At 37.8% G+C, this 15,194-nt stretch overlaps 1 protein-coding gene across 2 annotated transcripts in view; it reads left to right on the top strand.

The window, feature by feature from the left end:
• ACOX1 (acyl-CoA oxidase 1) overlaps positions 1–15,194 on the top strand; it is a 34,223-nt gene that overhangs the window by 795 nt on the left and 18,234 nt on the right. The window contains exons 2-3 of one of the 2 annotated variants that reach the window (XM_015819697.1): positions 342–498; positions 13,768–13,928. In XM_015819697.1, the coding sequence (XP_015675183.1) occupies positions 342–498; positions 13,768–13,928 (318 nt within the window). Of the gene's footprint in view, positions 1–341; positions 499–8,614; positions 8,776–13,767; positions 13,929–15,194 lie in introns of both variants that reach the window. The other variant, XM_015819698.1, reaches the window with a different exon arrangement.

Here is a 15,194-nt window from a genome sequence, read left to right as displayed (position 1 = left end):
ATCTATCATCTAATATAATATGAGAGAAACAATGACATGCTTGAAATCCTCACCAAATAAAAGCATAGGCTTTTTTTTCTTTGGCAATCTTCATTCCCCCCCCCCCAGATAGGAAAGTAACTCATTTGTGCTAGTTGTAGTTTTGTAGATTTTGTGAATACAGCTTTATGTTAATCATGATCTGGATTAAATTATAAAAGTGGTTACCAGAATGATAACTGCAGCTAAGAATATTAAAATGTATTTCTAACAGATTTGTTTAAATAAGAAATGTCCTCTTATTTAGGAGGATATATTATATCTTTGAGAAAAAAAACAATGAATATTTCTTCTTCCCATAGAAGCTATTGTTGCAAAGGAAAGCTTCAACCATGAAGATGTAAATTTCCTCTCTCGCAGCCAGCGCTATGAAGTAGCTATCAAAAAGAGTGCTTTTATGGTGATGAAATTGAGAGAATTAGGAATTGCAGACCCTGAGGAGATCTACTGGTTTAAAAGGTACTTGTGTTCATTTATTGGGTACATAAAAGGCATAAGATTTGTCCTATAAATCTAAGGGATGGTCATGCTTAATTTCAAAAGACCCCTACATGGGACTTTTAAATATACTCATTAGAAGTCTTTAATTAGCAAAGCTTCCCTACACATAGTTTTCTGGACAGTCTATGCCAGGGGTAGGCAACCTTGGCTCTTTTATGACTCATGGACTTCAACTCCCAGAATTCCTGAGCCAGCTAAGCTGGCTCAGGAATTCTGGGAGTTGAAGTCCATGAGTCATAAAAGAGCCAAGGTTGCCTACCCCTGGACTCTATGCAATCTCAGTTGCCTTTATTGTAACAGTGGGAACTAGATATATGTACTGTAGCATTCATGAAGGCTAGGAACATTGTTACATTTTAACCAGGCAAGATAATGTTTTCTTTTAAAGTACTTATGTCAGCTAAGGACATGATACATTCACATTAACAACAGTTTTCTAGCTTGTTTTCTATTCTTTCATTTTTGTTTTCTTCCCTTTATATCATGTCACAGAAAACTTCCAATGTTGAAATAGTCTTGCTACTTCAAGCTTGTTGATTTTCCATTCCTCTCTGGTAGAGAGCCAGTAAAAGTAACCACTGAAATGAGATAATGCAGAGATCATGTTGGAATTTTTTTCATCCGGTTCTGAACTTAGCCCTAATTGCTGATCTTTGAGCCCTTGATTTAATAATTGTNCCCCCCCCCCCAGATAGGAAAGTAACTCATTTGTACTAGTTGTAGTTTTGTAGATTTTGTGAATACAGCTTTATGTTAATCATGATCTGGATTAAATTATAAAAGTGGTTACCAGAATGATAACTGCAGCTAAGAATATTAAAATGTATTTCTAACAGATTTGTTTAAACAAGAAATATCCTCTTATTTAGAAGGATATATTATATCTTTGAGAAAAAAACAATGAATATTTCTTCTTCCCATAGAAGCTATTGTTGCAAAGGAAAGCTTCAACCATGAAGATGTAAATTTCCTCTCTCGCAGCCAACGCTACGAAGTAGCTATCAAAAAGAGTGCTTTTATGGTGATGAAATTGAGAGAATTAGGGATTGCAGACCCTGAGGAGATCTACTGGTTTAAAAGGTACTTGTGTTCATTTATTGGGTACATAAAAGGCATAAGATTTGTCCTATAAATCTAAGGGATGGTCATGCTTAATTTCAAAAGACCCCTACATGGGACTTTTAAATATACTCACTAGAAGTCTTCCCTACACATAGTTTTCTGGACAGTCTATGCCAGGGGTAGGCAACCTTGGCTCTTTTATGACTCATGGACTTCAACTCCCAGAATTCCTGAGCCAGCTATGCTGGCTCAGGAATTCTGGGAGTTGAAGTCCATGAGTCATAAAAGAGCCAAGGTTGCCTACCCCTGGACTCTATGCAATCTCAGTTGCCTTTATTGTAACAGTGGGAACTAGATATATGTACTGTAGCATTCATGAAGGCTAGGAACATTGTTACATTTTAACCAGGCAAGATAATGTTGTTTTCTTTTAAAGTACTTATGTCAGCTAAGGACATGATACATTCACATTAACAACAGTTTTCTAGCTTGTTTTCTATTCTTTCATTTTTGTTTTCTTCCCTTCTATAGTACAGTGTCTTTTGAAGGTTACAACTTTATCAGAACGATGAAGTTCGAACAACTAAAAGGTAAGGAGAGACCATCTCTCGGTCATTTTCATTGGTGACTTTACTCTATTACGTCTCTAGTACAACCTTAAAAAAAGTAGGCCAAGACTTGAATCGGGATTAACGACTAGAAACTCGGGAACTAAATTATTAACATTGAAAAAGGTCATTGCACTGCATTCAGTCATGTTCAAGAACAAACATTTTTCAATAGGTGGAGCACTTCTTTCACTGAAATTGTAGCAGTCTTACTATATGTACTTGATAGACAGGTAGTGTCTATGCTGTTGAAAATAAAGTTCTGCTACTTAAAGCGAATGAATGACTACTGGAAGCATGAATGCCTTTGAATGACATGGAAGGAGAGGGATCCATTTTCCAGCTGTCAGGATGAATTAATTCTTCTCTGTAGTGCTTGCACTGGTTTATTGCAGGTGCTAATCCCTCTTGCAGAAATGAACAAGAGGAAAGTGACTTTAAAGAGAAAAATATTGATAACCCCCTATTTTCTCTATAGGTAATCCTCAAAATGAAAGCCACTTGTTTAGTGACTGTTTTAAATTACAAAGACATTGAAAAAGAGACTTACAATCAGGTCTTCTGACTTATGACTGTGACAGTATCTCTCCAGTCACATGATCAGAATTTAGTGCTGGGCAATTGGATTGTATTTGCAAATGTGGCAGAGGCCTGAGGTAATGTGATTGCCACTTGTGATCTTGCCAGCCAATTTCCAACAAGCAAAGTCAATGGGGGAAGCCAGATATGCTTAACAACTACATGATTCACTTAGCAACCGCAGTGATTCACTTAACCATGGCAAAAAGAGATGATATAATCGGGCGGGACTCACTTAAGCACCTTGCTTAGAAATGGAAATTCTGCTCCCATTTATGATTATAAGTCGGGGATTACCTCTATGGCTTACCCAGTGTTGGCTGGGCTGAACAGATCTATCCCCAGATAACAGTAGTCTATATGGATTTTTCTGGGAATAATTTACAGGTAGTCCTCGGATTATGACCACAATCAAACCCAAAATTTCTGTTGCTAAGCAAGACAGTTGTTAAGTGAGTTTTGCCCCATTTATGACCTTTCTTGCCATAGTTAGTGCAATTAGTGCAATTAATTTAGTAACATGGTTGTTAAGTGAATCTGGCTTCCCCATTGACTTTGCTTGTCAGAAGGTTGCAAAAAAATGTGTCACATGACCCTGGGACACTGCAACCGTCATAAATATGAATCATTTGCCAAGTGTCTGAATTTTGATCATGTGACCATGGGGATGCTGCAATGGTTGTAAATGTGAAAAGGGGTCATAAGTCACCTTTTTCAGTGCCGTGAAACTTTGAATGGTCACTAAATGAACTGTTGTAAGTCGAGGACAACCTGTACTTTAGCTGAGTTTACTGCAAGTTGTATGCATGCTGAGTCCATATTTCGTCTCTGTGATTGTATGTACATTCAAGAAGGGGGGAGACAGTATGTGCAAATGGGATAAATTTACAAAATTATTTTACAAACAATCTTGTTAGTATTTTTTAATACAGATACTGTTACTAATATCACTTTTTTATTTTGTGTTGCCTTTTTTTGTTATGTTCCCTCTGATTAATGCTTGTGTTCACATAATGCACACTTGACATTTATTGTCGGAGGAAAAACAGCTTTAAGTTGGTTTCGGTGAGAGCTTGCTCCCATTTATAATAAGGATGAAAAGATGGGTGTTATCTTAGATTTTTCTCTGTTTATAATCTTTCTTTTTGTGAAGGATAGGTTTGCTATTATGTTGCAATACAATCATAACTCAGTTCCTTGATACAACTACTACAGTTTTCAAAAAGCAACAGCTCTTTTGATATAAAGCAGCAATCATTGATTTTTGTAGCAAACATTACTGTTCCAAAGAATTAAATGGTTCCATTTTGTGCCTATTGGGGTTCTCATAAAATGCCAGGTTGCTGACCAGTGCAAAGCATGGGGATCATATGATTCTACAGAAAGATCTGCACTGACTGTGAATTGCCTACTGGGCACAATTTATATCCTGATATTGATCTTTACATCCTTAAATGGTTTCATTATTTGGGGAACTGGCTTGTCTACTAGGAATCTGCCTGGTTAATGAGATCAGCAGGAGAGGCCCTGCTGAATATAACTTACTGTCAGAGGATAATCTGTCTGCTGCTGGAGGAAAAAAAGAACTTTCTTCTGTATGGTTCTCAGGCCAATGAATGTTACTGTAGGGTAGTGTCTTTGGCTCCCACTTTTCTGATTTAAAGAAAAATAAAGCCATATTTCTTTCAATCAGCTATTAATCATTAATTGACTTTAATTGAATTAGTGGTTAATTTTCCAAAGCTACTTTGTGAACTTATAGGAAGAAAGATGGGACATGAGCAAGACAAAGAAGTGTTCTGTTTATCTGTCTATTGAGCAAATTCTGTTGCTGGCATAGCTGTCATCTTTTTAATGCCAGCAAATCTGAGTGTGGCATTTAGTGAGCTCAATTCTTTTAGCATTCATAGCCTTCTGATCTAGACTACCACTCTATTTCTTAATTTCACATTTAGATTTACCTTACATTCTTACATTTTCTAAATGTAAGATTGAAGCTAATTAGTGGAAGGAGTGAGATGCTATTCCTTTTATTTGTGGATAAAAATGGCATAATAAACAGGTTCTCGTTGAAAGATAAGTGGAATATGAATAGATAACCAGGTTATCTTTTCTTGGGTAAAAAAAACAAAACCTTACCGAATAGACAAATCTTGTTGCTGTTTATTTTTATGCAGGGTATGTCCCTGGAAATTTGTGGCAGGGGCTCAGGATTTAGGTTTTGATGCTACAATAATTTTGTATTATAGAAATGGCTTGAAATATGAACTGTAAAGCAAAATATTTTTTTTCTTTTTACAGCACTGAAAAAAGTAGGAAACCACTTTGTCTCTCTCTCTCTCTCATTGCGCTTCTTTCTGTCTTTTAATTGTTCAATTTTTGTTTTTTTCTGTATTTTTATCTTATAGTGAAACTTAACAAAATAATTTTTTTTTAAAAAAAGAATTATTTGCTAATTAGTTGTTAATTGCCCTGTGTTCCTGGAGTAGGAGTGTTGCTGTACATTGATAGTTTCTTCCATATTTTACAGCGTTGTACCTTAATAACAAATACTGATAGGAAAGAACAGGAGCAAAATTTGTCAGGACTGTGGGTCCTTCTAGCACTGGACCTGCCCATGTACTGTTGGTAACAGCAAATTGGATTAGATCCAGCAAAGTAGTAATTACTGTGTTTTTAAGGGAAAATCTTTGTAAATAAAATCACGTGATTCTGCCTGTAAAAGGGGTGCTCAGCTTCATCATCTTTATTTAAGATGCATGGGTTTCAACTCTCAGAATTCCCCAGCTATCATGCAGAAGCTCCTACAACATAAAGCTGATCAGATTGAGAAACACTGGCCTATAAGTACACGTATACACACACACACACACACACACACACACACACACACACACACACACACACACCACGTGATCGTGTGTACAGCTAGTCTAACAGGTTTTGTGATCAGAAGCTCTAATAAGAGAATTACTAATTAAATGGCTCCAGTGTTGCAGCACAATATAGAGCAGATCTGATTTTAAAAACTCTGTACAAAGGTTCTGTGGCTAAGTCACCTGTTGAGTCCACTGATTTAGGAAATGTGTCCATAGCTTCTCAGAAGATTATATACATGCGCCCTTTCACACTAAGTTAAAGTGGTTGGCTGGTAAATGCCTTTGCAGGCTTTGTTATTACAGCCATCTGTTGTTACATATGAGGCAAAAAAAAAATGAGATTTTGGCTATTGCATTACAATATCTTCAAGTTGTTCCCACAGCAGCTAAACTACCATGCTGGTTTTGTACAAAGCATTGTAACTGAGTGGGTGGCTTGATTAAAAAAAAAATGAAAACAACAGTGTTCAATCAGAATAAGTAAGAAAGAAATATATTCATAAAACAAACGTATGTGTGCATGAATACATTTTCTTGCAATGAAAATTCATCTTAGAAAAATTTAAAAAAAACAGGTAGAAAGAAAAGTTCCCAGTTTTACAAAATTGTGACAGTTGTTTTAATTGCCTGCAAGAGTTCTTGATTCTCTTCAGAAAAACCTCAGTGCTGAATGTCAAGAGCTGCTCAGCAGAATAATTAAAATGCCAATAATTATTCTGATAATTGGTCCAAATGCCAAATGTGAATTTGATGTTGTGCAGTGCTGTTCTTAATTCCATTTGTTCTTGCAACTGTTGGAAAGTACTCACACTTTAATATTCTTGTTGGCTATTTGAATTTAACCAGAGTCCTTGTTAAAGGCTGTGCTTCTGAGCATATGCAGAGCACTACAAGTGATTACACTTGTAATAAAGTGATTAAGTACCAATAGAGCCTATTCCCAAAAGTACAGGTAATCCTCGACTTACAGTTGAGCCCAAAATTTCAGTTACTGAGTGAATTTTGCCCCATTTTATGACCCTTTCTTGCCACAGTTGTTAAGTGAATCACTGTAGTTTTTCAGTTAGTAACACACTTGTTAAGAGAATCTGGCTTCCCCATTGACTTCGCCTGTCAGAAGGTTGCAAAAGGGGATCACATGACACCAGGACACTGCAACCGTCATAAATATGAGTCAGTTGCCAATTGTCTGAATTTTGATCATGTGGCCCCAGGGAAGCTGCAATGGTTATAAGTGTGAAAAACAGTCATAAGTCACTTTTTCAGTACTGTTGTAACTTTGAATGGTCACTAAATGAACTGTTGTAAGTCGAAGACACAATTGTCTTGGATGCATATACAGCTTAGCCCAACAATCAACAAATGCTAATTGACATTAATCACAATTTATCAAAAAATACAATAAGAAAGCTTCTCTGCTAATTAAACCATATCTTGAAGAGAGAAAAAGACAAGAAAGAGAGAAAAAGGACATTTCCTGGCTCTTAAACACATAGTAGGCCAGGTGGATACAGGGCCAATATCTAAAGAATGTTCTCCTTTATCTATTCCTTACCCTTGTCAAAAGGCTCATAGGTACAAAAGATGATACAAGCTCCAGTCATTCTAATCAAAATGGACTGAAGATGATTTCCATATATGTAATAAACAAGAAAAAAGTAAACTTGAAAAATATAGTGGTAACTTCTGCTGGTTCCTCAAGAAGGTTAAATATAATAGATTTGCATCAAATCATTTTTTTTTAAATTGGGGAATGGCTTGAACACAATGGGATTTGTATTGAGTTAGTTGTTATTATGGAAGACATCCAAGTTGGCACTCCTATTTTTGTAGGTCATAAGTATAAACACCTCTCTAAACGTGTATATGCATGTGCATATGTATCGGATCTGTTAAAAACATGGTTGATATACTTTCCACCCACCACTTGAATATGATGTTTATCTGATTAAAACCAGAAATTAATTTGACACCTTAATCATGAATTCCATGCCTCTTTCTCCAAGGATTTAGAAACCACTTAGGGACTGTATATACCTCCTGAACAAACCGAAAGTATCCAAGCTATATTATACAACATGGAGCAATGATTCCATGGCTGCTATTAGTCACGATACGGAATTTACAACAACCTGTTGAAATGTGCCCATTCCCCACTTTGGGCAACCTTGCCCTCCTCTACACTACTGCATTTTACTAGCCCTCCTGCCCAGTTTTCTCCGCTCACCAAGGATTCTCAGTTCTCACTTGTCTGTTTTGGGGCATCTCCCTTTTGTGATTCATCAAGGCCTGGAGAAACCTTGTAGAGAAACCTATTTGTTTATGTACAGGCAATGTTGTTTTGAAATCCCAGAAGCTAACCTCAGGGGAAAATTAGTACCAATGAATATATTCTGCCCCTTAATAGAGAGGGTGCCCATAGTTGGCACGCAATGCAGTATAAACACATGACTTACCTGTATTCATGATTACTTAAACATCCTTCTTCTTTCCTTCTCTCAGCAACTACTCAGTTGACAAAGCTTAGTTGAAATTATCATAACAGCGGCTGCATCATGTTGCAGCACACCCTTTATTTTGACCCAGCTGTGGCGAATGACTTTGTTTTGGATATAATTGAGGTCATTGCAAGTATTTAAATGATATGGCTGTCCATAGCTTACTGGGAGTAACAGAAACAGCTTAAGTACTGTTTTAAGGAATTCTGATTGGGATTTGGATAAGATGGTTCTCAGGAAATCTCCAGGCTGTAGACTAGGTTGGGAAGAGGGCTGAGGCAGTACCCAGAAAACTACATGGATGTGATGCTTTCTTAGCATCATTTCTAGTATCAAAACTGAAAGAATTAAAAGAAGCAATATCCGGCTACATGTCTGTATACAGTTGGAGCAAGGGCCCTTGGAGTAATGGATGTGACCTGATCTGCCATTTCTCTCTCCCCCCCAGAATATGCATTGGCAAATACGTTGCACCCATTGATGTGCACTTCATCATGTTTATACCTACCCTACAAAGCCAGTGCACAGATGCTCAGAAAAAGAAGTGGCTGCCCCTGATCTCCCGCTTCCAGATAATCGGCACCTACATTCAGACGGAATTGGGGCACGGTTAGTTCTTTTCAGAAATATATGGGGTTGCCAATACAGTATTATTCAAAACTGCCTGGCAGTGGGTTTAGAGATAGAGAGCAAACACGAAATCCTGGATCAAATGTAATGTGTTGATTGGGGGTGTTAGAGGGGTATCTACCGTTTGGGTGTTACAGGTTCAAATCCAATATAAAAGCTATTTGTGGGTTTTATACGTTCTTTGCCTTGGATTTTTGAATACCATGTTCTTAAGATTCAGGATGAGCAATTTTTTTCTTCCAGGCTGAAGTTTTCTCTAATATTAGGCAGTGTCAAATAAGTTTGTGCTGAAATAATATGCAGAAATTGCAGACTAAAAGCAATTTTATACATTGGAAACTATAAACTACAGTACATGCTTATACTATTGAACAAGACATAGATAAGTATGGTGGTAACTGTTGGGCGCAAAGAATCAGGACCATATGTTATGTTCCAGTTTAGAAGATTTATTGCTCAAGCCTATACAGAAGAATCTGGTCAACCAAATTGGCACTAGATAGGAGTCATTGGAATTCAAGGCAGGTTGGATTTGAAGCATTTGTGGACACATGACAATTTTTAGGCTGAGTCTTCTCTTGACTCTGCCCCCCAGGTTCTGTCTCTTCTTCCTTGACAATAACAATGATGAACTAAAATGAACTGTTACTTACTAATTGCTATGGTCCTGTATGATATTGAATATTGCAACATGGTGCACTAACGTTGGATAATTTGATCTAATAATGCCTTTGGGCAAATGAGTTGACTGTAATAATATTCTACTATAAACATGTTGAAACACCTTCCTAGGAACATGTTTCATTAAGGATTTTTTTTTCATTTAGATTGAAATTGTGATTGGATAACTTACTTTCTGGAATTTTATTTTCTTGCTATATTTTCTTCGTCAGTGGTTTTAATGCTAACTGAAATAAAAGAGAGGAGACAATCTTGACTCGCTTTCTTCATTATGGTATATGTTTGTGGAAAAAGTGTGTTTACTATTATCCTGGCCATTTTATATTGGAATCTATATATTTTAGATACGTTTCACCTAAGCCAGTCTGGAAAGAATAAAAGGGTTGGTTCCTGTGTCTTCATTTTCATTTGATTGGCAAGAAATAGGACTTGTAGTCATAAGGAATTGTTGAACTGAACAGCTCAATGATATCAGCTGGCAGAAAGTTACCTAATACGGGATGAAGTGGAACTGAAACACCTATCAAGACAGTATATAACTTTTTGTTCTCATTTAGCTACCGCTCCTGCATCAAGTGATACCGTAGTGCTGTTTGTTTGAAAACATTCTAGTTTTTCTGTCATCCCAAATTTAACAAAAATGCAGAACTTGATTAGTATGCTGCATTGTAACAAAGACACAAATGTGCCTGGTTGAAAAGAGAAAGACTCTGCTTTCCAAATGTGCTTTCCACAATTAATCCTGGAGAATGATGCATATGCAGTCTGGCTTTTTCGGTTAAATCATGATTACTGATACCTCTTGAAAAATCTTTTGCTGCTTTGAACCTAAGCATCCATGAATTTAACAATTGCATGCCACAGGCATTACCACTTGAATGTAACAGTTGTACCCTACAAGCAATTTATCCGAATGGAGCAACTTACAAATAAGCAACCATATGAATAAGCACAATATAGTTGGTTTTGTTTGGAGCCTTGACCATAGCTGTATTTATTTGGGATTTGAGGTTTTGTTTTTTGGTTTTTTTTGCATGCTATGCATACTAACCTATTTCTGTGTTTGTGTTAGTATGTAATATTGATGTTCTGTTAACTAATCCATACGAGGTGAGGTGCTCAGTGGCTTATTGGTGCTGGAGATAGTCTCTGCTCCAGCGGTTCAAGTCCCAACACTGTTTGGTGGGGGGAGTTTCTGTCACTTGTCTCAGCTTCTGTCTACCTAACAGTTCAAAAGCATATTCTATGTGAGTAGGTAAATAGGTACCACTTTGGTGGGGAGATGAATTGGTGGTGGTCAGATTCCTGCCAGCTCTGAACTCTCCTGGATGCAGGGCCCAAGGCGTCTCTGGGGAGGGGGTCTAGGATGATGCTGTAGGAAAAGCCACTTGTTTTTCTTTCTGGTGTGCAGTCAGCTCGTGCTGCTATGGCACACCTTGGGAAGTGCCCAACATTTCCTACAACAGAGCTGGTAATTTGGCAGCCATACTACTACTCCGCAGTAGCATTTGGTCTCTTGGCTAATGTAACGCCATTTCCTAATAACAATAACAGCAACAATAATAATAACAAAAACTAATCCATGTACTTTATGACAAACGGGTCAAGATTCCATAACAGTGCAATTTTTCTGTTCAGCAACATAGGTATGTCAGGATTTCCCACTGTTTTGATAGGTTGTTAAGGCTGAATTGCAATATGATGTTATTGAAAATAATAAGCTTGACTGATGCTGCTTGGCATTCATCAGTGTTGCATGTAAAATAGTTACTTCTTTCAGTTACTTTTAATAGATATCCAAATGATGTAGACCTGGCACAGAAGGCTTTTTTTTAAAATAGTGGTAGTATGTAAAATTTACGTTCAGAAGATTCTAAGTTCACTCGTTGATGAAAGATCTTTAAGAGCTTCTGTCAGCCAGTGTTGCCAATTTTCAGTCAAGGGAACTGACAGCGATTTAATTGGTATAAGGCAGTTTCTTGTGGCCCTATTGAGGATTCAGCTTTCAAGATAAGATGCAAACAGCAAATATTAATTTTCTGACATCTTGCTACTGTAGCCTGCCTCCCATTTTTTTCTCTTTTGTTTGAAGAAGGAAAACAGAGTTCCAATAGCTTCAATAAATATGGTTAAAAAATAGAATCTGAACAGCACTGTTTTAGAACTAACGGCATATGCTGTAAATTAGGATTGAGTTGTTCACAAGCCATAAATAGCATTGAATCCACCATTCTCCACTTTTTAGGAACTCTGCTACTGAAAACAGATGGCAGACTATCATGTTATTATTCTTTGGCTTTTTGCATTTGTTTTGTTTTCTTAAATTTTACACACAACCTTTTTAGTGTAATTCTCAGCCATCAAAAGTTGCTTGTCTGGGCTATAAATTATCACACTGAGCATTTCTACCCAAAATTGATTTCATTCTTCTCTCCTATTTGTAGATGACAATTATCTGATCATGCTATTTTCTTGTCTTTTTAATACTATTTTAAAATTGTTTATCACTATTCTACAAAACTGCTGCAGATATTTGAAAATAATAGATGGTTTTGGCTTTAGTGCAAATGCCATGCAGTCTCTTGGTAACCTAATACCAATAATTTATATACTTAGTTGTTCCACATTATTACTAATGAGGACACCTTAGTTGCCATTTTATACATCCTGAAGATAATTATAATAACGAATAATTTGGAATTTTGGTTAAACAGAAGTCTCTGCTACTGTACAATATTGGTAGCAAGCATAATAATATTTCCACAATAAGTTTGCTATTTTATATTTAATAAGTGCAATATTTTATCATGGGCCTTAGACTTATGGACACCTGGTATAAACATTTTATTCGTTTACTGATAACCTTTTCCATCTCCTCATTATAAAATGAGCTTTATGCAAAAGTTGGCAAATTCACTGGTTGCTCTCTAGTCCCTTTCAACATCTATTGTCACACCAGCTCAGAACGGGGGAGATTTCAGCATCTCTGTCTCTCTTTTGTTTCATACCACTACTTTTGTGAGCAAAGATTTTGTCAGCAAAGGGCTGTGTACTGCTTCACAATTGAAGAGCAGAATGCCTGTGAAGATAAATAACTCCTCAAATATTTGGATTACTTTGGATTGTTGTTGTTAGTTGCGAAGTCCTGTCCAACCCATCGCGACCCCATGGACAACGTTCCTCCAGGTCTTCCTGTCCTCTACCATCTTCTGGAGTCCATTTAAGCTCACGCCTACTGCTTCAGTGACTCCATCCAGCCACCTCATTCTCTGTCGTCCCCTTCTTCTATTGCCCTCAATCTTTCCCAGCATTAGGCCATTAATTAAGTAATTACAATTAATTATTTCAGTCCACATGGCAATAAACCTATAAACCAGGCCATTATTATCCCCATGTTGCTGATGGCATGCTTAAGAGGCCATCTGGAGACTTCATGATAGATTTCCATCAAGGATGACTTGGCACAGTAATCCATATAGTACTATAACAGGTTAAAGATGCCCCAGATTGAAGGCTATCTTGAAAAGGATGTTGGCTTAAGAATACCATAATACATTGTAAAATGTAATCACCTTGATTATAAAAAAAAACCCCATGGTATTTGAATGTGCTTATTGGATTATGATTAGGAAGCATGTTTTGCTCACTTGGGGAGCTTTTGGTGATGGTTTTTCTCTTTATAAACATTTGTATAAAGCTATGAACCGGCCTGATAGCTTTAATTGCTGATTCAAAGCACCACCCTTTTCTTCCCAGAAGAATCTTTGAAATATCATTTAAAACAACAGAAATATTACAGAATGAAGCCATACAAGAAAGAGGATAATTGTAATGTAGACTTGTTTTGAATAAAAACTTTTGAGTAATTTCCCTCCTTTATCCAAATTTGAATTGGATAAAGTTTTATTGCTTTGATTTCATTGTGGAACATTGTTAACTGATTTGTTCCTTTTTCAATTTATGTACAGAAGCTAATATTTATATTCTCTGTTTATTTTCAATATGTTTCCAGGGAACACAAGGACTCACTAGAATTTCTAGAATAATACTGCCTTTTATTAATCACCTGAAACCAGTCCTCCTTTTGTGATCAAACAGAGTATCCTCTGTCCTTTGGATTGATGTAGGGCTTTGTAATTCTGGGAAAAGAAAGGTGCTTTGATAAATATGCTTGCTTCATTCTGATTTATCACATTATTTTTGTCTTCCCTCTCCGATCTGCATCTCTAATCTCACCTGCTTCCACTTGTAATACCCCTTCACATTCCCTTCCCTGGCATTTCTTTACAGTTGCCTTCATCAAGGACGGCCTGAGCCTTTGGACCTCCACCTGGGCATGTTCCTGCCCACATTACTAACCCAGGCAACCAAAGAACAGCAGGATCGCTTCTTCATGCCTGCTTGGAACTTGGAGATCATTGGCACATATGCCCAGACAGAGATGGGACATGGTACAGTACTTTCCAGTCTTATTTCACTGGGTAGAGTAGCTTTTGCAAAAGGTATAGACCAGGGGTAGTCAACCTTGGCTCTTTTATGACTCGTGGACTTCAACTCCCAGAATTCCTGAGCCAGCACAGCTGGCTCAGGAATTCTGGGAGTTGAAGTCCACGAGTCATAAAAGAGCCAAGGTTGACTACCCCTGGTATAGACTCTGTTTCTTGATAGCCCCTAGGTCATTTTGGCTGTTCAGTTGATAGCAAGACATACTTCCCCTCTAAGAAAAAGAAGCTGTACAGATAGACAAAGAGGCAGAGGTTTCTGATGATACAAAGACAGCTCATTTGTTTAAAACATGGCATTGCCGAAGAGTCAAAGCACATCTTCCCTTGATTTCTGAATGCCTTATGGCTGGCATACATAAAACAACATTCTAATTACACAAAAATGTTTTTGTGCTTTGGAAAGAAAGTAAACCTGAAGAACAACGATTAGCAAATGCTCCTGATCAAGAGTTATGTAACTTCTGTCAAGGTAAAATACCTTTTAAAAACAACTTCTGCGAAGTATCTTTGCTACTGGCCCTGACTAATTATACATTCATACATTTTCTGGGAAACATCTTGACTTCTCAAACAGTCATTTTTATTACCTTTAAATAAAACAATACCTTTTGCAGGGCCACTTGGAATAATTTCTCTTCCATACCCTTTTCTGCACCTTCTGATGTACTTCTGAAGTTAACGGTTCTGTTAATTTTATGAAAGGGAGACACTGAAGATGAATATGATAGACCAGGGCTTTTCAACCAGTGGTACGGGTACCACCTGTGGTACATTGGCACCTGGCAGGTGGTACCCAAACATCCCAGAAAAGTGGTAGCAGGGGAGGGGAATGAGCTGAACCGGTGGCAGCACCGCACAAGCCTGAGCGAGAGATGGCTGGAGCTGCAGGGCTCAGCGGAAGCGCCAGGATCAGCACCAGGCTCCAGCTGGAGCTCGGCGCTGATCCTGGTGCTTCTGCTGAGCCCAGAAGAAGCGTCGATCAGCTGGAATGTTGCAGCATCTCCAGGGTCTTGTGATTCCAATCTATGGGTTGAGTTTGACCCCGTGACTCCAGAAGACATGGACAGAGTGCTGGGGCGACTGAATGCCACCACTTGTTTGTTGGACCCGTGTCCCTCCTGGCTGGTTATGGCCGCCCGGGAGGGTACGCGGGGGTGGCTCCAGGGAGTTGTCAACGCCTCTTTGGGTGAGGGATCCCTACCCACCGCCTTG

Source organism: Protobothrops mucrosquamatus, unplaced genomic scaffold, assembly GCF_001527695.2.
Source record: "Protobothrops mucrosquamatus isolate PMUCROS unplaced genomic scaffold, P.Mucros_1.0 scaffold969, whole genome shotgun sequence".
Classification (NCBI taxonomy): Eukaryota; Metazoa; Chordata; class Lepidosauria; order Squamata; family Viperidae; genus Protobothrops; species Protobothrops mucrosquamatus.
The sequence above is the reverse complement of the archived record's forward strand: the minus strand, read 5'-3'. Positions and strand labels throughout refer to the sequence as shown.